Below are 27036 nucleotides of genomic sequence, written 5' to 3'. Positions count from 1 at the left end.
TAAACTAGAAAGTGGGAAAATAACTGGGGAAGACATACATTGATCTCTGGCCTCCATGCACACAGGGGTAGTGGCTAGAGGAATAAATAAATGTGAAAATTCAAAGAATTTCTGGGGCCAGAGAGATGTCTCAGCAGTTAAGAGCACTGACTGTTCTTCCTGAGGACCTAGGTTCAATTCCCAGCACCCACATGGCAGCTCACAACTGTCTATAACTCAAAGATCTGACACCCTCACACAAGCATACATGTAGGCAAAATACCAATGCACATAAAATACAAATAAATTAAAAAAGAATTTCTTGAAAGCAAGCAAAAACAGAAAGTCAAATATTATACATATTACAAGTTGTGCGATATATATAGATATATGTGTGTATGTATATATGCATATATATACATATATATATAGAGAGAGAGCGTGCAATCATGAGTGTCGAAATCACTGTCACTGAACCCCACTGCTCACTGCTATGCCTGTCTTTTCCCCCTATATCATGATCCTGTTTCTTTTGCCTCCCTGTTCTAGTTTATATTTCTGCTTTACTTTAACCTATTTGAATATTATTATTTTTTCCTCCTATGCTGCTGGGATCTTTATCAGACTTGAATGTTCATCTACCTATTTTTGAAATATACACATAACAAAAACTTCACTGGACTTCATTTTTCCCTAGAACCACTCCTCTTGGAGTCTAAGCTACTTTCCTCAAAAAGTACATAACCATCATTTCTTGTTTCCAAATTTATGTTCAGTAGAGAAGGTCATCCACAACCCATAGTCACCAAGTCTACTGCCTTCCCTAGCTATCTCAATTACTGTGAGAACAAGACTATTCCTTCCTTCTGTGTATTGCTTTCTCCTAACTTCTTCGATTGGTTCTTTACAGGGTTTTTTCTTTACCTCATGTGTGGAATTTGGTGCTCAATTTCTAACAGCAAAACAATCAAATACTATGTTCCCAACCCCAGAATATACTGTTTAGACACATATCATTTTATATTATATACATATATATTATATATTATAGATATATTGTATATCACATGTTATATATTACATATGGCAAATATTATTGCTTAGGCTGTTTATTTTATTTCATGAAACACATTGAAGTCTATTAACATCACCTGCTTTCATAGAATTTGGAGGTATGCATGGTAAGATGGGTATTTAATAGAGGAGTAAATCATCCTGTTCTTGGTCGATACAAGGCATACACAAAAAATAATGCAGAGGGAAGGAAGTCATGCCCCAAATAGAGGCTGCTAGCATTCAGAGTTGTTAGTAAATTGAGAAATCTGTTGATGCTATATAGACACTACCATACAAAATTTTATTTAAACTATGCAGGTGTTAATAAGTTTTAGAAACAAGAAAGCTAAGGTAAGTAAATATTGCTCCAATAGAGTTTAAGTGATTTTATCTCAGTAAACACATTTTAGTTTGCAGAAAACATTTTTTCTAAATATATTGACCAAATGCAATATTTGTATGTTCCTCTTGGCATTCACTACCCTATCTAAAATACCACTCTCCACACCTCTCTGTTACTATTCATGCCTCCAAATTCTAGACTAAAGCTTCTGTTTTCTTCCCCCAATTTGGAGGTAAATTTTTTATTGGAGCATCCAAACATACAAAAATATGTTGATCATAGATATGTGATTCTTGAATATTTTCATAGGCATATACTTACAGTTACCACCTAAGTCTAGAAATACCTAATTCCTAACACGTCAGAAGAAACTGTTATTCACTCTTAGTCATTACTGTCTAGATAGTTGTAACTATTTTGATTTCTGTGTTTCCCACTTTTTGAATTTCATGAGTTGAATTATGTAATACATCATCTTTTAGATCTGTTGTTTTCTAAAAACAGTGTCTATAAAATGTGTTAACATTGTGTCACTAGTTCATCTTATTTCTCTGTGGTATTCTGTGGCATTAATAAGCCACCTTCTTTATTCATGCTTTAGTTTATGGACATTTGACGGGTTTTCATTTGCGGAGTCAGTAATAAATACAGCTACAATGAAGACTCATACAGCTGTTGGTATGATACACTCTACTTAGCTGAACTTGAGCATTGTAAGTTCAGAGAGACTACCTCACAGGAAAAAGTTACAAGTCAAAACTAGGTACAAGGGTAAAAGCACTCTACACTGAAGAAAGAGTCACAGCATCACAAAACATAAAAAAGGACTTTTTATCAATATCCCCCAGACTCTTCTATTTATTGCCTCTACATTTTATTGGATTTTATTGCATATCTTTTGTGAGCACTCATTATCTGGTAAGACTATCACAGATATTCTATAAAAAATAAATTTTTAAAAAACATTAATTTTGGGGTTGGGATTTAGCTCAGTGGTAGAGCGCTTGCCTAGCAAGCACAAGGCCCTGGGTTCGGTCCCCAGCTCCGAAAAAAAGAAAAAAAAACATTAATTTTAGAAAATACAGTTTGGAATACACACACACACATATAGAAATTTAGGGAAACTCAAATTGTCCCTTTTATTTGTACGATAACAAACCAAAAGTTTTCCCAGACTGGCTTCTAGCTCGATTTCTTTCACATTTGCCTCTACCACATTCTTCTAGTGCCAGACAATGCACAACAGCTTCATCACCCTAAGACCTCTGGCCTTGCATCACTGCATCCTAACTATGAGGCAGCAGAGCAGGTACGAGAAGGTCTCCAGATGTCATGCTATGAAAACACTCTAAGATCAAAGGTTCAACACATAGGGCTCAGTGTTGTAATGGTGTGAAACGATAATGAATCCAAGAGAAACCATACTTTTGAGTCCTGAATTTTCACCATTATTCAAGCTGTAATACAGTTCTTTAAGATACACTTTCACAACAAAGGATAGCAGTAGTGAACTATAACTCCTAGTTGTCAGAATCAAAAACAAACAGCCACTGCACTGTTTGTACTAAAATTACTAGCTGTTTCAGGACATTGTTTCGTGGCTTCTTGTCTACGAAATGCCCACATGTGTCTCCTGAATTCACACAGCCAACGTTTTTCACCTTCAGTACAGTATTCAATAAATTACAGAAGATACTGCATACTTTACCTTCAAACAGGCTTTATTGTTAGACGATTGTATCCAGCTGTAGATTAATGGAGTGTTTAGGCATACTTAAGGCTCAACTGAACTATGATGGTTAAGCAGATTACAGTGCATTTTAAACATATTTTTGACTTTGTGGCCTTGTGAGGATATTGCTCCATGGCTAGTGGAAATGTATATGTACTAGGAAATAGCAAGAGAAAAACATGTAAGCGCGTGCCACCTAAATGAAGTGTAAACCCCAAACTCAACTTCCCTTCAGCTGGATTCCCAAACTGCCTAAAACTCACTCCAATATTACATGCCATGGAGATAAAAATTAAAATTATTTCAAATTCTTTTAAATTTTTTAAACTCACCCATTCTTAAATGTCAACCATAACTTTCCAAACAAACCATCTTTCTTTCTAGGATCTAGTGACTGTACTACAACTTTACAGAAAAAAAGATGGTTAGCTTGTATTCTGCATCAATTCTAAGGCCAAAATCCTTGGGACACACAGCTGTCAATAAAGTATACTAAATAACAAGGTATATCTCTCGTCTCACACTATTTCCAACTGCTCATTGGCCTTTTCTACCTAGACAAGAAATAAAAACAACAAAAACCAATCGTGTAACATTTGAAATACTCTCAACTTCACTTAAACGTTCAATGTTAAGTTTTAAATGAGCAGTTAATAACATTAAGAGGGCACAAACTCAAGCCAAACTCAAATTATTCCATCTCTAAAATCTTAAACTTCCTTAAAAATAAATCACATAGCTTATCAGTCATGTATAACAAGTTTAACAATTTTTCCAGAATCATATTCAGTGCCCTACACAAAGATGCATCATTAGAAACACAGCCTACTGCTAGCTAGCAAAGAGGAACAGGAGTGTGTTCTTGATAAAGAAATAAATAAAACTAAACATCAATACTAAACAATAAATAGGCCCGTATAACAGAGCTTAAAGTGTGTATGGAGAAGATACTCAGACATACACAGTACATAGTCAAGCAGACATGTTCCCCTGAAAGACCCCATTGTAAACACACAACCGAAGGAGTTCCCAATTAAACAAGACAAACTGCTGACACAGCGTCAGCACGGAGACACAGGTAGTGACGTACTTCTATTGGTTTCAGTTGCCAGGATTCAGAGTCCATTTTTCAATTAGCATGGAAGCATGCAACTCTGACTTCCTGAGGACATCACATGTAAACAATCAACGGACTGCTTGAGACTGAAAAAGCAGTCACAAGTTTTAAAAAACATAATTTCTTGAAAACACTCATGTTTCCCTATAGTGAAAAACAAGTGAAAGTGAAATTTTTAATTTCTTTAAGAGAAAGAGTATATTTTTAAATATTTATTTATTTTATGTATATAGGTACACTGTAGCTGTCTTCAGACACACCAGAAGAGGGCATCAGATCTCATTACAGATGGTTGTGAGCCACCATGTGGTTGTTGGGACTTGAACTCAGGACCTCTGGAAGTCAGTGCTCTTAACCACTGAGCCATCGCTCCAGCACCATAAAGAGCATAATTTAGACACATACTTTCCAGTTATTTACATAGCAACAAAACTGAGTGCAGATTTTGGTGGAAATGTTTCTTATGAATTTGCATTAATATATTAAATTAATATATATTTAAAATTATAAATTTTGTATTATCTAATAAATTATATAGTAACTTGAAAAAATGCTGACTAGTAACTCTAAATAGCATATATTTTATCTTTCTAATCAGAATTTAAAGATACTAATAAACTGAAGAGTAAATCCACCTGACCATTGAAAAAAACAGGCAAAGTAAATGCTTATTAAACAAATGAAAGTAGAAAAAGTGGGAATTCCAGAGTTATGTTTTTCATAGCTCCTTAATCTCATCATAGTTCAATTTATGAATTGTAAATGTGGCTTTTAAGCTCAGTGGGTATAACATGAGATTCTTAATCTCAGAGTTGTGGGTTCAGGCCCCATGTTAGATGCCAAATATAAATGTGACCTTTATCTGCCTGGTGTAGTTGCCATCTCAGAGGCTCACTGCTGAATAAGCCCACCCTTTCTAGTTCCTTCCAAGCTCCAGCTGGCTGGTTCAACTCAGATGATCTGGCTCAAATTCCTCTCCAAGCTGAATGATTCACTCTGGCTTCTCTCAGTTCTCACTGAATTGTTCTGCTTGGCTTCAAACTAACTCTGGCAATCTGTTCTTGTCTTATAGCTACTTCTTATTCTCTGGCTTTAACTGCCTCAATTCCACTGCACTGCACTCACTGCCCTGACTCCCAACTGACTCACTCTCTCTCTCCCTGAGGTGCTCTTAAATAGCTTCTCTTTCCTGTGCTGTTCATGTGAGAGTTAGGCATATCCTATCTCTGATTCATTCTGTCAGATCTTTCTCTGATTCATTACTTTGTCTGTCCCTCAATTAGATGTCACTTTCAATCATGGCTGCTTCCTTCTACAAACTAATTTTTCCTTAAAGGTGTATGCTACAGGCATGCCTGTATTCCAGCCAGGGGAGGTAAAGGTGTTGTGGCATATCTACATTCCAGCCAGATTGCATAGACTTAGAAGGTCTCTGGATATGATCAGAGCACCCATATTGCTACATTAAAATTCCTCTACAATGGATTAAGTTTGAGCATTCCTTCAGCAACTACTCTATATTCTTGAATCTATCCGGATATTCTTTTGCTGTTTCTGAGTACAGATACATAGATAAACTTGCCATGGAGTTAGATCCCAGGAAACATATCACGAGTTAAAATGCACTTTAATATTTGTAACTTACCAATCACCATTTTTTCAGCACACCTTATTCATTTACACACCTGTTAGCAAAAAGGATATCTGGGAGATATTTTGGTTGGATTTAATAAAAGTATCATGTTACCAGAGGAATCAATAAAACATTCTAAGCTTACATATGGGGATTTTTATTTTCTTAATTACTTATTATATATGTAAGGGTACAGGTTTCTCATGTACCATGTGCACATGTGATGCTCAAAGGATAACTTTCAGAAAGGTTCTCACTTTGTACTATTTTAAGTCCACATATGCTCTTTTAAGGCATGGGCTCCAGACACAGAATTCTTGTCCAGAATTGCACATGAGCCATCCCCAAGTTGGGCCCAGCTTTAAAAATCCTTATGAAGTTGACAAAAACAACTAACCAGTACAAACACCAAATTAGTAACTTTGTGATACTTACAATGATAATAGTAATAAATTAGGAAGAATAAGACTTTTAACCTATCCTTAAAAAACCATAAATCTGGGGTTGGGGATTTAGCTCAGTGGTAGAGCGCTTACCTAGAAAGCACAAGGCCCTGGGTTCGGTCCTCAGCTCCGAAAAAAAAAAGGAAGAAAAAAAAAAAAGAAACCACAAAATCTAACGGTGACAATAGTTGCATACCTAACTAAAACTGCAAAGGAAAACTATTTTTAAGCACTATTTCTAAAATGCACAATATTTCACAAGAAGAGTCTATCTACATATTGATATACAGAGAAAAAGGTAGAAAAGAAAAATTACCTGAGATAGTTCAAGCCACTTATCTCTCACTTGGACAACTGCAACAGTCTCCTATCTTGCCACTTTCATTATAGCTGCTCTCTGTCAACAGCCCATAAATATGCCAGAACAGCTTTTCTAAAATATAAATTGTATCATAAATGGTCTTGTGACTTCTCATTAGGATTCAATTATAATGAAATTCAAATACTAACTTGGTCTACAAGGCACTCTGAGATTTACTCTTACCTCTCCTGCGCTCCCTAGACACTCAGGTTTTCTTTCTAACACCAAAGCATGCCAAGCTATTTCCCCCATGAAGTCTTTGCCTTTGCTAGTCTTCTGCCCAGCTGGGTGTTTCCCCCACATGACAGCTCCTGATCAACATTCATGTGTCAGTTAAAACACCACCCCTTCAGAGAGGCTTTCCCTGACAGTTATACTTGAAAACGACACACCTATACCTCCACACGTCCAGGCCTTAGTGTTTCTTTGTCCACTATTATGCTCTATTTTCTCCACACATCACAGTAGCCAAACTGCCTCAAGTTATCTCTCTGTGCTTTTCCCAGAGTTTTTAACATGCTACTAAAGCAGAAACTTACATGGAACAAAGCTTGGCACATTTCCCATGCACAATAAATACTGTTAAACACAAGAAAGATAGACATAGATATTATTCCAGAACTTGGTGGGTAGAGGCAAGAGGACCAGAAATGCAAGATCATCCTTGGCTACATTATCAAGTTCAAGGCCAGTCTAGACTACATAAACTCTATCTCAAAAAACAAATAAAAGAAAGATGACATTTAAACTGTATTGTTGGGAGAAGGTCAGGAATAGTTTATCAGGAAGTACAAGGAGAAATAAGGAAAAGGAAATCAAACATGATCCATAAGCTTCAATTTTCATAGACTTGGAGAATAAAGTGATAGACTATTGTAGTTGGGAGGTTATCTCAAGATTTTTGCCAGGAGCTGGAGATATGGGTCAGCAGTTAAGAGCACTGGCTACTCTTCCAGAGGACTAAGGTTCAACTCCCAGCACCACATAACTTCAGTCCCAGAGGATCTGACATTTGTCTAATTCCTGTCCATTTGAAGCATGTATACACCTTAAAACATTATTTAGTCTTCCCTTGAACATTTCCTAATGCCCAAATCATTACCTAATAAGCTAACCTACTCCAATTCTAGCTACCTGCCTGTAATTCAAAAAACAAACTTTAAAAATAATCATATAAATAACACAGAAAAAATAATATAAAATAGCATTGTAGATAGAATTCAGTAGTTCTACTTCTGAGAATATTCCCTAAAGAACTAATGACAGAAACCCAAGCAACCACATTTAAAAACACTGTATTATTCACAATAACTAGAAGGTGTAAGCATGATAATCTAGTACATACCCCCAAATGAATTTATTAAATAAAGTAGGCATATATTTAGAATATTATTTAGTCTCATAAAGGAAATTCTAAGACATGTTGCAACATATATATACTTAAATCATTTATGCTAAGTGAAATAGCCAGTCACAAATGGAGAACTATTATTCACTAAATTTATCTGAAGTTCCTAGAGTAATCAAATCCAGAGATATCAAGGAAAATGGTGGTTGCTGGGGACCTGAGAAAATAAAGGACCAGAAAGCTATTAGTTTAGCAGGTAGGGGATACTACTCAGTTTTGGAAGGTAAAAATCATTCTATAGATAAATGGTGGTTGATGCCTATACAGCTAAGTGAATGCACTTACTGTGAATGAATTGCACACACACACAAAAATAACTGATTATAAAAGCATGTATATGTGACTTCAAACTAAGTTTAAAAATGAATACGTTTGTACAGAGACACACACAATTGAAGCCGTCTTGTGATTATATATCTTCAGAGGAAACTTATTTAACCCTTCTTGACTCCCTTGTGCTAAGATCAAGCTAGGAATCCAATCTTGACCATATTTAATTTACATACATTTACACTGGAACGAGTAACAATTTTTAATTATTTTTTTCTTTTTTTTTTACACTCCAGATTTTATGCCCCTCCCAGTCTACCCTCTGACTGTTCCATATCCCATACCTCCTCTCCAACACCCCCCTGCAGTCCCCATCTCCAAAAGGATGTCCCTACTCCACCCACCCCACCAGACCTCTAAACTACAAGTAACATTTTTAAAGGTTTTAGCTTTTTACAGAGGTTTTTCTACTGGATTTCTCCCTTTCAGCAGACCTAAGCTCTGTATTCTAGCAGAGCACACATAGCAAAAGTTAACATCTAAGGTCTTTGAAGATGGTAGAAACTCTTCAAGTGAAAGCTGACTTCAATGTCTGATAACTTCAAAGGCTTCCTACTTTGATTTATTTGGGGATAACTTAAGTCTTATGGATTTTGTTTTTGTTTTTTTTTTTTTTTCATTTTGGTAGGGCTAGAGTGCAAACGGGGAGCTCAAGTATAGAAGGCAATTGCTCTACAATTAAGTCATATATCCCGTCCTAGTATTTTCTTATCATGCCACTGAAGTTGTACAAATTTTTACCAAAGGTATTTTTAAATGTTTGACTTCTAGTTTATGTCAACTGATAGTTTTTTAATGTGTGCTTGTGTGTATGTACAGGGGTACAGGTGTGTGCTCTGCAAACACGAGTACAACCTCTGCTGTCTCAAAAACATCATCCACTTCCTACTTTATATGGCGTCTTGTTACCTTGAAGTTCACCGAGTCATCAGTCAGGCTAGATTGGCTGAACAGAAAGCCCTAGGGATCCTCCTGCCTTCACATCCACAGCAATGGTATCATAAACATTCATGTCCATAATCAGGCTCTTTAAATGAGTTCTGGATATGAAACCCAGGTCCTAATGCTCTTGCAGCAAGCACTTTAATGACTAAGCTATCTCTCCAGTCTCTTCAACTTACAGGGCCCAATACTTGCTTAGTTCACAGCATTGTTAAGCACTTTATAGTTGTTCTATCATATTATAATAATCTCTTCTCTAAGCCTGTGTAAAATTTATTGCTTCTATTATTGTTATAATATTGCTATGATATATTATATTATTAACAAATTAAAATATATGTAATAATATTATTAATATAATATTGTTATAATATTATCACATCATTATTGATGTTAGCATTTCTTTTTTTTGGTCACTTTTCTTTCTTTTTTTTTAATTGATATTTTTTATTCACATTTCAAATGTTATTCCCTTTCCTGGTTTCCCATCCATAAGCCCTGTATTCCACCTACTCTCCCCCTTCTTCTGTGAGAATGTTCCCCCTCCTCAACCACCCACCTTCTGGTCCTGATATTCCCCTACACTGGGGGTCCAGCCTTGGCAGGACCAAGGGTTTCTCTTCCCATTGGTGCCCAACAAGGCCATCCTCTGCTACATATGCAGCTGGAGCCATGAGTCTGTCCACATGTACTCTTTGGGTAGTGGTTTAGTCCCTAGGAGTTCTGGTTAGTTGGTACTGTTGTTCTTACGGGATTGCAAACCCCTTTAGCTCCTTCAAACCTTTCTCTAACTCCTCCAATGGGGACCCCGTTTTCAGTTCAATGGTTTGTTGCTAGCATTCGCCTCTGTATTTGTCATGCTCTGGTTGGGCCCCTCAGAAGACAGCTATATCAGGCTCCTATCAGCATGTACTTCTTGGCTTCATCAATATTGTCTAGGTTTGGCAGCTCTGTGTGTGTGTGTGTGTGTGTGTGTGTGTGTGTGTGTGTGTGTGTGTGTGTGTGTACATATATATGTATATATGTGGGGGGGGCTATATCCCTAGGTGGGGCAGGCCATTCCTTCAGTCTCTGCTCCAAACTTTGTCTCCATATCTCCTCCTATGAATATTTGTATTCCCTTTTTTAAGAAAGGACTGAAGCATCTGCACTTTGGTCATCCGTCTTGAGCTTCATGTGGTCTGTGGATTGTATCTTGGGTAATCTGTGCTTTTGGGCTAATATCCACTTATCAGTGAGTGCATATCATGTATGTGTGGTTTGTTTTTGGTTGTTTGGGATTTTTTGTGTGATTGGATTTCCTCACTCAGGATGACATTTTCTAGTTCCATCCATTTGCCTATGAATTTCATGAAATCATAACTTTTGGTTCCTGAGTAGTACTCCATTGTATAGATATACCACATTTTCTGTATCCACATTTTATTTTTCTATTATTACATTGTTAATTGTCCTTAGCACTTCTGGTGGAGAACTTAAGTATCTATTTTGGTTGTTAGTTTTGACTAGCTACTGAATAAACAACATTCTTACCTGATTTCCTAAGGGTCTACCTTATATGACTTTTCAGAATCTAGGTTGATGAAAAAAATTCACTTATTTTTATATTTAGAATGGAGACTTTTAAAACTTCCTTGTAAAAGCATAATACAAATTTTAATTCACTTATATTTGCATTATATCAAGTACCTTCCTTTGAAATTTAAGCTCAGTTGTTGCATACGTCCTGAAGGCTTCCTAATCTGTGCAGAGGGTTGGCTGTCCCTTGCATGACAGTCTCATGATACCTAGTTCATACCTATTACATCAGTTACCACAGCAAATTGTAACTTTTATATATCTTCTATTATGAGCATGTTATCTCCTTGAAATACTTTGTACTCATCATTTTAGAATCTTCAAGGCTTGACTTATCCAAAATGTCAAGTCATAAATATGTTATAAAGCCTGGAGGTATCTTGATCTTCATCTTCTAGCCTCAAGAAATGTTAGGTCTATTTAAATTCTTAAAATCACCAAGTCTATGGTGCTTCATTGCTACAGCTCTAGCAAACTAGTTCGTTCCAGTAACAAAATATACTAGAAGACATAAACAAGGCAACTGTATCACAGCTATACAGGAAGAAAATCTGGCTGACTACATGTCTCACTGACCTAACTGAAGAGGTTGGCAGGGATTCACTACTTTCCAAGGAAATCTGCCCTTTGCCTTCTCCAGCTTCTTTCCCCGGGTAGCTTTCCCTGGCTTCTGACTCTTAAAACATCAGAGCTAACAGAGGCAGACTAGCTGAAACCTAACCCCAGCGCCATGCCCACTGCCCCATCTTCTCTGACCTCTTCCATCTCTACTCTCCTTTGTAAGGAGCTGCGTGTCCAGTGGGCCAACTCAGACAATCCTGGATCAGCTCCCCATTTCAAAATTCCTAACTTGGCCTGTAAAGTCCCCTCTGCTATGTATATTAGGTAACAGAGGCTCGAGGGGTTAGAACACAGGTATCTTTGGGATACTATTATTCTGCTTACAGAGTAAAGCTGAATGAGCACACCGTGCAACCCACAAATTCTACTACATCTATATGCATATATTTTTAACAGGAGATATTAACAAGAATTTTCATAAAATCACTATTCATAATAGCAAAAAACTTTAAAACACCCAAGAGTCTATAAACGATAAAATAGATAAATTTACTATGTCCTGAAAATGAAATAATGCACAATACTGAAAAATAAACTACAACTATCCACTTCAACATGAACGTATCTCAGAAATTGCCAAGCACAATGCAAGGTTAAAGATAAATGCATGTAGTCTGTTTCTATTTATCTAAAGTTAAAAAGCAAGCAAAATTACTGATATTATTTAGATGCACATTCATAAAGGGTTATAAAGTTAAGCAAGGGAGTGAACAGAATGTGAGTAATGCCTGAGGGAGAAAAATTTGATGAAAGAGAAGATGGGGAACAAAGAGCTTTCAAAGGAACCAAGCAACAACTATATTATCTGTCTGGTCGGGTCTGGTCTGGTTTCCCTTAAACCATTTAAATATACAGATATATAGAGTCCTTTGTGAAAGACATTTCTCCTTTAAAATTTCAATTATAATTAAATATATTTAAGATATGCTGAATGTGAGTTGTATGAAATGTGTGATAAAGAACTAGCCAAACATATAAGTGATCAAAGAAAAGAAACCTATAAAGATGGAGAATACCTCCGAAAAATTAATGCTGGTAAGGAAGTTCTAGGTTACAGAAAGAGGTATTAAAAAAATTACTGGGAGAAACAGACTCTGACCCAAGGTCTACCAAAATAACTGGCTTCTAACCAACATCTCAGTTAGCCTGGATCTGCTTGTGCGTAGCAAGGGAACGCCAGCTGTGTTATAAACTGTCAGAACTGCCCACAGACAGACTCCAGCTCCACAAAGCTTTGTTGAGCTATCACCGTGGATCAGTTTGTTTTGTTTAAATGAAATGCCTCTGGCACAGCAGGCTGGTCAGTTCGCTTCTATTCTTTCTACTCTCTTCATCTCCCCTCTTTTTCCAAGACATAGTATAAAGCTGGCCTTGATGGCACCTGAACCTGAGACTAGCTGCATCCTCACAAGTCAGATACATAACATAAATTTCATCTTCAATATTATCATGGACTCTGATTTTCAAGACCCCACCTAATTCTCCCTCCCATCTCTCCCATTAGTTCTCCTCACATTGTATAACTAAGGACATTGTTCTTTATCACATGATAGAAACTACCTGGAGAAGTAAATACAGCAACTTTAGAAAACTGACTACAGGTAGATGGGCTCTTTGTGGAAAGTATAGGTGGAGTAGAAATAAGACAAGTTCTAGGCCTCATTTTCACAGTTATCTTACAGCATAACTTGAACCCAATCTTTTCATTCTTCTAAGATTCAGTTCCTCACCTTAGGTAATAAGATTCCAACTAAACTCTAAATTTCTCCTATGCCATCTATACTAACATTTACACTAAAATAAGCTTTTCAGCATGTGCAGATTCTCCCTGATCTGGAAGGGATGCAGAAAGCCTAGAGTGTGTGCTAGGGAAATAGGCTGACCCAATGAAAAGGAAAGGGGGAAGAAAATTACTTCACTGGGGAAGTCAGCCTCAGAACAATGAAAACAAACTTCACAGCTTTACTTGTGGGTGCCTTTCACTCATTGTGAAAACATGTTACAGAAATGTTACTATCCAATAAAATTAAAATATTCTGTCACATAGCCAACTTTTATTCTTAAATGTGATCAACTCTGCAACAGTAGAGATCTATTCTCCACTTACATATATAGTACTAGTTGTCTCTCCAAATATTTTAATCCTATTTATTTCTAAAAGGAGAACTCAACTATTATGATTTGTAAAGGCAGAGGGAAAAGGTACACATGGAGGGCAATCCACAAATACTAAAAGTTGAATAATAAATTCATAATAATAAATTTAAAACAAAAATGAAAAGGATTACAAGCAGCTTACAAAGGTCTTTGTAGGCAGCAACCAAGGGCATGAGTTTTAGCTTAGGTATGATAAAAGCCACCGAGTATTTAACAGTATGAGGAGCCTAGCCAACTTTGTTTTCTTGACAGATACCTGGTGGCAGCATACACCCTACAGAAACAAAAGAAAAACTGTTATGTAGGCTGTTATTACTAACAAATTTCAACCAAAGACTAAAATGCTCACTAGAGCTATGAAATAAATTTCAAAACTATTACAATATTATTTTTAAAAACTGGGGTTGCCTTGCAAATTACTTGAGGGCATTAAATAATCACACTTTAAAATCTCTTTTTTTTTTAAAGTCTTCACATTACATATGTGCACTTTTTTTCAAATAAAATTAACACTTTAAATAGTATTTATGATCATGAAGGCCACAGGAGTTTTAAATATTTACCTAACCATTTAGAAAGCACTTGGTATTCTAGGTATAGAAAAATAACATACCAACTTCCATTTTTCCAAACCTCACGTGTAAGTAATCACACAGGTAATGACAGTGTTGCAAAGCTAACCGGTACACTGTAAAATATACAGTAGAAATGGAATAGAAATATAGTATAATTCTGTCGTAGCTTTCATAGACAATTGATTTTCCTCTTAATTCCAGGCTGCTCCTGGCACACTGTAAACTTACTGCTTCTTTCATTAGCCCACAGAACAAAACAAAACAAAAAAATTCAGAAGGAATTAGATTTTTTTTCTTTTTTTCTCTTTTTTTTTTCCCCCGGAGCTGAGGACCGAACCCAGGGCCTTGCGCTTGCTAGGCAAGCACTCTACCACTGAGCTAAATCCCCAACCCCAGGAATTAGATTTTAATCTTAAATCCCTAGGTATGTTTTGAAAAGAAGGCCTTAATTAACTGACATATATACAATATTTAAATATTATAAATATAATGTATAAATATTTTATAATCATGACATTATTTTAGTATGTTACCTAATATAATATTTTAAAAGTCAAAAATTACTCTAACTCTATTCTCATGTAAAAAAGAACATTTATGTTGATTTGCATATTCAAGTATTTTCAAAGATGTTAAGACATTTAAATTCCATAAAATATTTCAACAATTTTATCACAAAAACAAATCAACTTTTTCTTTTCTTTTCTTTTTTTTGGAGCTGGGGACCGAACCCAGGGCCTTGCAAGCACTCTACCACTGAGCTAAATCCCCAACTCTGCAAATCCACTTTTTTAAAATAATATTTTCTTCAAAAAATTGTAAATAAGTTCATTTTCCCCAATCACACTCTGAAAAATGCATAGGATAGCAGCAGTAATCTTCAACATTAAAATAAAACTATTAATGAATAAATTATTCATTTGTGACTCCATGATGCCTTTCTTTATATACTAAAGGAAGCATAAAATTGCTGAATGAAATCAGTTACAAGTACATAGACACAGAGGAGTTCACTGATGTGTCCAAAGTTAAACATGTAGGCCAAGATTTGATCCTTTAAGCTCTCTGCCTCTGAATCCATAGGAGTTTCTCTTATGTCAAGTTTGACCTAAAGTCTTGTCACTTGTAAATGTTTTTACAATTATCATATACAACACTTCAACAATTAGAAGGCCACTTAATCTTCTATTTCCATAAAAGAACTGATTTCTTAACTTTCTAAGATAATACCCATCCTTTCTAACATAGTACAAATCTTCTGTGTTAAATTACAACAAACAGCATCAACAAAAAAATTCTTGTACTATACTCTTTGCTGAGTTAAATATATCTTTACCTAGAAATGCCCAAATGGTGTCATTTCAGAGCACTAAACAGTAAATAACTGTGTACACGCCTCTGAACTATTAGCATATACTTTAAGATGCTCAAGTGTTTCTAACATAAGAGTAGAATCTGAGTAAGGATTTTCTATTCTAGGAAAATATGCTGCTGCTGTCTTTACAAACATAAATTGTATTTTCTTCCAGTACAAATAAGTGACATTACCTGGAATAATACTGCACTTAAAGTGCTTTGATAGCAAGAAAAATGAAAAGTTGCAAGGAAAAAAGATAGCAAGGAAAAGTTGCTTTGATAGCAAGAAAACCTCACTAGGAAAAGAAGACTAGAATTTTTCAATTTACAATAGACCTAACTGTTCATAACTAATTAATAGATTGCAACCAAAATATTTAAATTGTAATGCTTCCCTGAAAACCCTCTACCAAGTCAGCAAAATTATGCTAAAGGGCTTTCCCAATATTAAAAATGCAATCTAGTCACATAAAATTGACTTTTATTCCAATCTATGAAAATAGCTGATACCAGCTGATAGCAAATCTTCTATTAACAAGTTTTCACTTGATAGACATTTTTGTAAACATTGTCTATTACTGCTGGCAGTAAACTGGGTAGGGGGTGTAACTGTAACTGGTTTGTTTGTTTTTTTCTAGCATCTGGCCAAATAATAAGGGAGCATAAGAATGGCCTCTAAAGCAGGGCAAAGTGGTACATTCAGGAGCAGGAGACAGGAAGACCCTCCAGGTCAAGGTCCACCCAAGATAGCCAGACAAGAATATACAGCAAGACCCTGTCTCAAAAGAGAAAAGAAAAATAGCAGGAAAATGTTTCCTCGTGAGTATATACTTCATACTACTATATACAGATCAGTGTTTTGTAGGCCATAAAAATCAATGTAGTGAGTCACAGATTATTTTGAAGGGAACACAAGAGACAGAGAGACCAGTGCCTCAAAAGTGTTAAGGACAAGAAACTTTTGTTTCCTGTCGTCTGGGTCACATTATGAAAAAATATCACTAATCAGCAAAATCTTACACCTAAGGATATACAATCCTCCACAAAGTTCCTACAGTTACCCTCTAAGTTGCAAAGAACACACCTCTGTGAACTGAAAACTCTACTCAGACCCTAACACTGCCACTTTTTTTGGCCCTAGATCTTCTGTCTGCCTGAACACGTGCATGTCTAAACCAATGTTAATGTTACCCAACCAAACACAGTTCGTGGAAAAGATCTGACACAATAAACATAAAGGGTCTGCATTCGGTAAATGCTCAATATACCAGCTATACTTTAAAGGATCTCTTGGTGGTACAGACCAGGTGGACTTCCCAATGCAATCCAGATACAAGTTCATTCCCTCGAGATGATTTCAATGCCTTCAAAAACAAAATATGAAAGCCTGTGGGGGTTGGTGGAGGAAATGTTTTGGGCATCTTTCCACACATTACTAAGTTTAAAGGTTAAATTGCTAAAACTTTCTCCTAATTATGCAAGAAATACACAGCCCATGAGTTAGTCTGTAAAAACATTTTTAATTATATTGGTGTATACTGCTGTCTATTCATCTAAACCAAGTCTCAATTCTAAAGCTCATTTCTGTTCTTTAAATTATGAAAATACTCATTTGTCCTCCCACATCACCACTCCTGAGGAGCCTGTGCTGTTGAAAAATCTGCATGCACACTCGTATTCTAAAGGCGGCTTGTCAACTCCAGTCAGGCATCCTCATTTTAATAGCAAACAGATAATTTGTACCAAAATGCTATTTGTAGGAGCTTAGTATGTCCAAAGTGGGAGCAGTCAACCTCAAGTCGGTCACCTCATTCTTGAAAACTCTGCATAAGCCGAGTCAGAGGGTGAATGATTTCCTTTCCACTCATGGTAAAAGGCCACTGGTTTCTGCTTTTTTGGAAGAGTCCCTTGTCCTGGGGCAGCCTTTCCAGCCAGAACACAGGTTCCTGCCCCTTGCTTTCTGCAGAGAGAGCCCAGGTTCTTTAGCAGCTGCGCTCCTGCTCCGGAGACAACGCAAGCGGTCCACCCCGCGCTCCTCTCGTCCACCCCGCTCTCCCCTTACCAGACCCATGCCCGCCCAAGAACCCTACCTGTTCTCGAGAAATACAAGGCAACGACGGTCTCCTGAACATCTTGCCACTGCCATAGTAACCGGCCGCGCTTTCTCCCAGCGACACGCAGCTGGACCTCCTCCGGGGTCTGATCACAGGCACTTTTTCATCCGCGGTACTCGCCGAGCGCGGGGGAGGTGAGGCTCCCCGGACGTGAAAGAAGTGGTCCAAGCCCAGGGCTAGCAGGCATCCCGCGCCCCCGACCAGGCACGACAGCAGAGGCCTGAGCGCGGGCGGCAGAGCCCCGAGGCCGGAGAAGGACACCCACCACACCAGGCCGGCGAAGAGCAGCACCAGGACTCCGTGCCGCAGCCTCACGCGAGGCGCGAGCGTCAGCAGCCCCACGCAGCTCAGCACCAGGCAGAGCCGGCCGGCCGCCGCCGCCGCCGGCTCCCCGCGCAGCCACGACCACCACTGCCACGCCGCGAAGTCGCCCAGGTAGCAGCAGGCAGGCAGCGCCAGCAGCCACCAGGAGCCGGCGCCGCGGTCCGGGCCGCGCTGCGCGCGCGTCAGGAAGCAGGTGAGGAAGAAGAAGGCACAGGCGATGCTGAAGAGCGGGCTGAGGCTGAGCGAGCAAGCGCTCAGCAGCGTCCGAAGCCCGGTCGCCGCGGCCGCCCAGCGCTCGGGCCCCGCGCCCAGCAGCGCGGCCAGGACAAAGGCGGCCAGAGCGGCGAGCGAGAGGCGTGCCCCGGCGCGGAGCGAGGCCGCCGGCGGCTCCACGTTGCAGAAGCGGCAGAGGTGGAAGAAGAAGCTGCGCGGAGGGTCCTGCCGCAGCGGGCTCACGCAGCTCTTCACGTAGCCGTTGCGCAGGCTCTCGGGGGGCGAGGCGGCCGTGGCCGGCGGCGGCGGCGGCGGCGGGGACCTCATGGCTGGCGTGTCCCGCTCGCGCTCGTCCTTCCTCATAGCCCCGGGCTGCCGGGAGGCCGCTGGCGCTCGCCGACCCCGCGCCCTCCCCGTTCCGGGCGCCCCGAGCTTCGCAGAGCGGTCACGGCTGCGCCTGCCGCCGCCGCCGCCCCGGATCCCCGGCGCGCGGGCTGAGGGGCGGCGGCGTCCGCCTCATGCCCGCAGTGGAGAGCGGCGAGAGGGGATTCTCGGTGTCCCAGGGCCGGCTGCCGCGGACGCCTTTTCCCTTTCCCCTCAGGCACGGCTCGGGACGGGAGACGGCTGCGTCGCCTCCCAGCTCCCGCGCGCTGCAACAGTTACCTCACGGCCGCAGCCTGGTCCGTTGGGCGCGCGATCGGGCGCTCCTCCCCCGCGGCTGCCCCTGCCGGGCGCGCGCCCCGCCGGCGGCCCCGCGCGCTCCTGTGACTCGGCTTGACGCCTCTCGGGCGGCAGCCGCCCGCGTCAGGATGCGCATCCGGGACCCCGCGGGTGAGCGCGTGCCCGCGGCCCGTTTGGTCCCTCCAGTGAGACAGCCATCGCGTCTGGCTCCCAGACTCGGACACCTGGGGGAGCGCCCTGTGGCCACGGAGAGCTCGACTGCTGAAGTTGGATGACGTACCCCCCCCCCCCGGGACTGCCACAGAGCGATGAGCTCTGGACCCCAAGGGCAGTGCCTAGTGAGGTGAGAGTGGGCTCATGGTGTGCCCTCAGACTGTGTGAATGGAGATGTGAAGGGGGAGGCTCAGTCAACACTGAGGCCAGACTAAAATGAAGAAACTCAACACTATCAATCACATCTGGCTTCCAAGCCAAGGTAGATTTGGGGCCCAGCAGCAGGCCTTGAATCCCTTCAGGGTTTCAAGAGGGGATGGGCCCTGGAGAGTGCACTCTGATAGCAAGCATGTCTCCCTGAATTCCTTTTCAGTGAGACTAAGAACTAATATCCAGCACTGTGTTTGGCATCCTTGCCAGACATGCGCTGCTTCACACCCCTGTCACTCCACCACAGCATAGACTTGCTGTCCCAAAAGTTCTTTCCAAGTGAGAGAATTTTTCTGTGCAACAGTATTCTGGGGGGAGAGGAGGGAAGGGAGTCCCATAGTCTTAATACCACTCATCAACTTGAATGGTGTTGGCCTTGAAAGAAGCCAATTATATATTTTCTGGGAAAGACCTGTGAAACTGGTGACACTGGAGAAGACAACAGTAGAAGTGATATTACCAAAGACAGACTTAAAAGTTGAAGAAAAGAATTTTGCTAAACGAAGGGGATTGCCCTGGAATCCAACGTAATAACTGCCTTAGAAGGTGTAAACTGTTTCCCTCCACCAAAACTCCCCTTCAACCTCATGACAGACCTGCTTTTCTTAAAAAGCTAATTCCACATTTTTCCAGGGAGATGAGAAACCTTACTGTGTGGTAAATCCCACAAACAGGCCTATTTTTCACCAATTAAGCTCAGCCCACAGCCATGACCTAAAGCAGACCATTTTTATATATAGTTATAATTCACACACATAATAGAAATCACTGAAGAATTAACACAAGAATTTGACAAATGTGAGAAAAGACTAGAATTTCCTTGTTTTTTTTAATGTGTTGGATAAAGAAAAAATATTTAATAGAGTGTTCTAATGGTTACCCAAATGTCTTAAATGATAAAAATTCATTTCTGCTAGACATGAAAAGTGGAAACTCACTTTAGCTAAATCCCATACACAGAAATCATCACACATGCACACACACACACACATGCATACATGCATAATCAACTGAAGATTAAATAGGAAACTTAGCCTACATATTTAGAATTTGTATAGAACGGCATGACAAAACAAACATCACCATTACTAAAATACCCATTTAGCTAATTGTTTTAAAATAATAACTTATAAAACAAGTTCAAGTTACTCTATTGCTATTTTTAAATCCGAGTGTGTCATCTGAGATAAAATAGACATTTTAATGAAAGGATTGGTGGACTAGACACCATTCCTTGAGTTGAGTTCCAACCAGATATTTATTCCCTGATAGTAAGCAAGTCATGGCTTTTGAAGATTGATTGATTGATTGATTGATCGATTGATTGATTTAATATAAGTACACTGTAGCTGTCTTCAGACACACCAGAAGAGGGCATCAGATCCCATTACAGATGGTTGTGAGCCACCATGTGGGTGCTGGGATTTGAACACAGAACCTCTGGAGGAGCAGTCAGTGCTCTTAACCACTGAGCCATCTCTCCAGCCCTAAGTCATGGCTTTTAAAAAAACTCATTCTTTCCCATTGTAAAGAGAATCAATGAAACTTAATGACTTTTAAAGTCTTCTGGCTTTAAAAAACTACAGTGTCTATATGCCAAAACCATGGAGGTATCTTTAAGGTTCTTCTTTCAAATTGATACAAACAACTTGTATTATTTGCGCCCACACACTCAAATTAACCACATTTTTATTTTTTGATAAATGAAGATGTCTATACAAAGGGCTATTGCCTGGAAAATAGAAGTCAAAGCCACTTTCACAAAACTGCTTTACTTTGCAATTTTTTAAACATCTTTTGTCTGTCATCAAAATCTTTGTAGGTCTAAAAGCCCAAACACCCATAGATGGAGCACATCCCTCTGTATACCAACCCAGAACCTGAGAATTCTAAAATAAAATGTAAGGATTGTGACAAGACGATCAGAAGTTTACTTAACAAAAAGGATGAGCTAGCTATGTTTATAATAACTCCCTTCTATATTTATAGTCTTTGTCAAAGATTACTGGGCTGCATTTCTTAGAGGTTAAATTAATTATTCTACCAAATTTAAACAACTAATAGATTTCCTTAGTTCTCGTCTTTAAGTTCAAGAATATATGACTGTTAGATGTTGTGACAGAGACCTGCTATACACACCAACTTCTCTTAGCAATCTCTATCCAGGCCCTGTTTTATCCAGATTAGCCTTGATCCCTGTCTCTCAACTATCTTCTCTTTTCAGTTTGATCAATGACATGGAAGCCTGGTGCTTACTGCTCATCTCCCAAGTCATTCTGAAGCAATGCATCCCCCTATGTATTATGTTTTTTTAATAATGGGGCCTTTGTCAAGTTCCAAATACCCAGAGTTGCCATGTGTGGTTTAATATGAAGGGTAAGAATTTTGTTCAGTATCCCTTAAAGGAGAACCTACTCCAATAAGCCACTAATATTTCCATTAACTCTGGAGGAACCTGTCCTGATGTTTTCATTCTCAGGGCCTAAAAATGACCCTAAAAACTAGTTTAGTCACTAAGAACACTTTTGTCATTGACAGATTGTTAGCTTACTACAGCCATTGTTTCCCTACAAGCACCATTTGAAACATTACAGCATTAGGGTCTACCTCACGGGTAAAATGCCTTCTGCATCTGAACTCTCTAGTGCTAGTCATTGATACATCAGAAATGGTTCTTAGTAAAGACAAAAGACAAAGAGATCTTGCTTGGGTCTCAACCATTTTCTCTTCCATCAAATCTTCTAGTAACTAATTCCCTACCACTTTGTCTTGGATTTTTAATTGGTTTTTTTTTGGGGGGGGGGATAGAATTTTTTCCTAACTCTTAAACCCAAAAGTAAAGAAAATCCATTTCTAGAGCAATATTCTCAAAAATTACTTCTTTTCAGAAGTAATTTCAAATTGTTTTCAACAAATCTTGGCTACTGCACCTATTCCTCCTTACAGTTATGGAACCTTATACGTAGAATAGAATAGGAAATAAAACTGAACAAGGTATGAGACTCTCATTTTTATTGTCAAACAAAAGACAACTGAGAATCTGACAACTATGAGAAGTTGGGCATGGTGATACATGACAGTTATCCCAGGAGGCAGGGGCATGAGGAGTCCTAGGGCACCCTAGGCTACATAGGAAGACCCTAGTGTATCACCAAAACAAGAGAAAGGAAGGGGGAAAGTGGGAGGAATGGGAAAACAGAAGACAAGGAGAGAATGATGGAAGAGGTTGTGAAATAGTTAGTAAGAGGCCTTAGAGTATTTGAGAATCATGGTTGAAAATGATAACGTACAGTAGGAACAGTATTAAAGACCCTGACACTATTGCTGATGCCAAGAAGTGCTTGCTGGCAGAGCCTCCCCCAAAGCTCCCAGGGACTAAACCACCAACCAGAGTACACATGGAGGGATCCATGGCTCGAGCTACATAAGTAGCAGGGGGTTGCTTTATCTGGCATCAGTGGGTAAGGAGGCCTTTGGTCCTGTGGAGGCTCAATGCCCCAGCATAGGGGGTTGCTACGGTAGTGAGGCAGGAGTGAGTGGGCAGGTGGAGGAGAACCCTCATAGAGGCAAAGGGGAAGGGGGATGAGACGGGTGCATCACAGAGGGGAGACTGGGAAGGGGGACAATATTTGAAATATAAAGAAAACAACCAATAAAAGTATTTTAAATAACTAGTAAGTATTATATATCTCTGGGAAAATGTGGAATTAGAAAAAAATTTATGCAAATGATAGGCTGCTTTTTGTTTTGTTTTGGTTTGGTTTGGTTTTGTGTTTTTGTTTTTGTTTTTGTCTCTCTACAGAGCCCTAGCTATCCTGGAGCTCTGTAGACCAGGCTAGTCCTAAACTCACAGAGATCCAACTGCCTCTGCATCCTGAGTGCTAGGATTAAAGAAGTGTCATTACAACCAGGCTTTGGCTGCCCTTTTTTCAAGTATAAGTATCCAGACCACTCAGTAGATCCTTAGCAATACTGAGCTAAACCAATCTAAGAAACCCTGGTTAGAAATTAAGTAAGACATCTAGAATAGGCCACCATAAAAAGGAATGGTTTTTTAAATCCTGAATGTTCTTCCGAAATGTAACCTCACAGAATTTTGTGAAACACAGTCCTTATTTCTTCGGGGGAAAAAAAGACACAAAGCAATCTGGCACATTTAAGTATCAAAGAAATCTTCAGGAATAAGTAAATTAACCAGTGCCATGGATGTTTCTAATGTCTAATATTAAGATTTTTCCTGTAAGTTAACCTTGTAAGGTTTTTTGAAAAAGTGAGAGATTCAACATTTACTAACTTACATTAAAACATAAAAACTAACTTTTCTCCAGTATAGAAAAGATGATTTTGTTTTAAATATTCAGGCAACTCTGTAGCCTAAAGGGGTTTAAAATATGTTTTCCTTTCAGCTAATATCCTTCTCAGAATGGAGCATGCCTTTTACTTTTTCCTTTATTTTTTAATGTGTCTGTGTATGAGCTATGCATATGTGCATATATGCATGTTTACCTGTGTGGGGAATATAATATGTAGGGGTACATATATGTATATACATGTGGAGGACCATGGTTTACTACCTTATTCACTGAGGCTGCATCTCTAGCTTATCTGAGATCTCACCAATTCTAATCCCCTGGCCATCTTGCTCCAAGGATGCCATCTGCAGCTTCCTATTGCTAGAATTACAGGTGGAATACTAGGCCTACTGGACATTTAAAGATCTAAACCATGTTCCTCAGACAGCAACTACCTTATCCATTGCCCAGCTCCTTACTCACTCTCAATCCATAAAGTATCTATTTGCAGAATAATTACTAGACTATATTCAAAACTAGACTGTAAACAGTTTTTCTTAGCTTCCTGAGAGTTACAGCTATCTCTAGGAAAAAGGGAATATGCATATTAACTATTTAAAAGTGCAACATACCACATTAGTTAAAAGTATTCACAACTAATAAGTGAAAAAATCATTCTGTTGAGAATGCCCCCACTATGTGTCTCCCATGCTGTCAGTACCTCTCCTCTCTGATAGTTCTCTCCCTACTCTTTTCATCTCTGTACTAAGTCCTTCACTTCTTTCACTGTTCCATGAACATTTACCATCCCATCGCTAATAGCTGCACTTTATTAAGTGCCTGCTCCCTGATACCAAAGGTGCTGTAATGATAACGATCCATAGTCAGGTGGAACATAGAAGAATAAAGATGACTACAAAAGATGATAGGAACAGGAGGGGATGGAGCAAGTGAAGGAAATCACAGAAATCACCTAGGTAAAGTAGGGGAGAAAAGACAATCTGGACAAAGGAGCAAGCAAGTACAAAATCCTGTACTGACGTAACCCTAGTATATTTGATTAACTCTAAATATGCCATACTTATAAGGTATATGGTGGCCAAAAAATAAAAAATATGTATTAGTTATGAGAGGCATAGAGATGATGCTATTGCTACACGGAACTGGAGTTAACAGTACTACTTGTTAAATAGTTATGCTGTTGCCGCACATAATTACCTGAGTATATGTAAATATACTCTTCAAGTACAAGAGTTCTTTTATTCAAACTTAGCAACTTAGCTCAATCTCCTGACCAGCTCTCTTCACCCTGTAGCAAGTGATCAGACATTTCCCAAGTCAGGTTTCCCAAATCTGTTTACAAATAGGACTTCCAGTTGCATGTTGTCATGTTGTTTTTGTTCTGTTTTGCTTTTTTGCTTCATCAGAGAATTTTAATAGAAATCTCTCACATGATTTAAACAAAAAACAAGATTCCATATTTTTATAAATATTTTTAACATCCATTTTCACAAAATTTAGAATACTTTTTTAATTTTGCAAAAATACACTTTATTTTTAGTATGAAACAAATTCTTCTGAGAAATGTAGATGGGTTTTTTTAAATTTAATTCAAGTGATGATGCCTGGATTTCTTTTTTTTTTTTATTAACTTGAGTATTTCTTATATACATTTCGAGTGTTATTCCCTTTCCCGGTTTCCGGGCAAACATCCCCCTCCCCCCTCCCCTTCCTTATGGGTGTTCCCCTCCCAACCCTCCCCCCATTGCCGCCCTCCCCCCCCACAGTCTACTTCACTGGGGGTTCAGTCTTAGCAGGACCCAGGGCTTCCCCTTCCACTGGTGCTCTTACTAGGATATTCATTGCTACCTATGAGGTCAGAGTCCAGGGTCAGTCCATGTATAGTCTTTAGGTAGTGGCTTAGTCCCTGATGCCTGGATTTCTAATACTGGAATTTTTTCTAATTCTCAGAACAACAATTATATCTATGCCAAAAATTCACTGCTATGAGTTTTAAAGCTATAACATAAATCTCTTAACTATTCATGTGAAATTTCCTGGACTGTTGTTGTTGTTGTTGTTGTTGTTGTTGTTGTTGTTGTTGTTGTTGTTTTATACCCAAAAGCTCAGCCTTGAACAATAAACAACAATACAAACTCTTTCCAAGTTTTCCTATTCCCTCCTTAGACAAGCATAGTTTCTTCAACTCTGGCCATACCAGCAAATCTGAAGGATCACAGCCACGATGGTGGCAGCCTACCACCGTTGACACTGAACTTGTGGTTAATTGTGGAGTTCTGCCACAAAACCACCTCACTACCACAAGCTGGATACTTGCCCAGGAGAGTGACAAACTGCCAGGCAGAGCAATCTCTGGGAGGCAGCAAGAGCAAAATGCTTTGGACACCAGACAGCAGTCATTTCTGGATCCCAAACAGAGCTATTTGCAAGTCAGCTTGTTCTGCTAAACCTGCTTAAAGTTTATTCATGCTGTTTTTGAAGAGAAACTCAAGAGAATTTACAAATAAATTCTTAGATACATTACTAGTATCGTTAGTAAATTAAATTCTTTTATAAATTTAATGGGATGGAATTGAAAATAAAATTAAAATTATATTACTCTGAACTGATAAATGAAACACCTACACATGATCATTGCAAATAATGTATTTTGTGTGTGTGTGTGTGTATTGTATGTGTGTGTGTGTATTTTGTGTGTTTCTCCCTCCTGATCTCTGAGATTACATGTGTATAACACCTCTACCCTGCTATCCTAGGCCTGTGGAAATTTATACTATAAAAAATATGTTGATTTAGAGTCTATTCAAGATAACAGAAGGAAACAAAAAAATTGATATAACAACCCATTTTGTCTATAATAACATTAAACATTCTAAAGACAAGGAAACATTTGTGTTTTTCAGAAGTTTATTAATTCATTTAGCATGTACCAGGCACTATTTAGACACTAAAGTTACAAATCTATTTAAACAACCGCTTCCCTCAGTTTAGTAGAAGGGAAAATATGTAAACAAGTGCAGCGTAGTGTGAAATGCTCTGAGTTCTTAGCTAGTACAGCGTGGAACAAAGAGGAGTTCTCAGACAAAAAGATGATAACCTGATTACTGAGGAATAAATAAAGGCTTCCCAATTGTATAAGAAGAAAGACAAGAATCCAGACAAAGAGCAGGATGTGCAGGACCATGAGAGCTGTCACAGGAAATTATGGAACTGTAGGCAGATTGGTATGATTTGGGGTAGAAGAAAAGTGGATGTGGGAAGAAAAAAATGCAAAATAGAAATATGGAGGCCAGAACAAATGAAACTCAAGACGGATGATCAAAATGTGAATGTTTCA

At 39.0% G+C, this 27036-nt stretch overlaps 1 protein-coding gene across 8 annotated transcripts in view; it reads right to left on the bottom strand.

Moving 5' to 3' along the window:
- Window positions 1–18943, bottom strand: part of Pde3b (phosphodiesterase 3B) — a 155514-nt gene extending 136571 nt beyond the window's left edge. For 4 of the 8 annotated variants that reach the window (XM_087551579.1, XM_087551580.1, XM_087551582.1 and 1 more), the window contains exons 1-2: window positions 17722–18943; window positions 16936–16995 (exon numbers count right to left, since the gene is read on the bottom strand). In XM_087551579.1, the coding sequence (XP_087407705.1) occupies window positions 16936–16995; window positions 17722–18645 (984 nt within the window). In that variant the 5' untranslated portion in view covers window positions 18646–18943. 8 annotated transcript variants of the gene reach the window in all.
- Window positions 18944–27036: the final 8093 nt, after the last annotated feature.

This window comes from Rattus norvegicus, chromosome 1 (genome assembly GCF_021556685.1).
Source record: "Rattus norvegicus strain SHRSP/BbbUtx chromosome 1, alternate assembly SHRSP_T2T, whole genome shotgun sequence".
Classification (NCBI taxonomy): Eukaryota; Metazoa; Chordata; class Mammalia; order Rodentia; family Muridae; genus Rattus; species Rattus norvegicus.
Note: the sequence above shows the minus strand (reverse complement) of the source record. Positions and strands in the feature narration are given on the sequence as shown.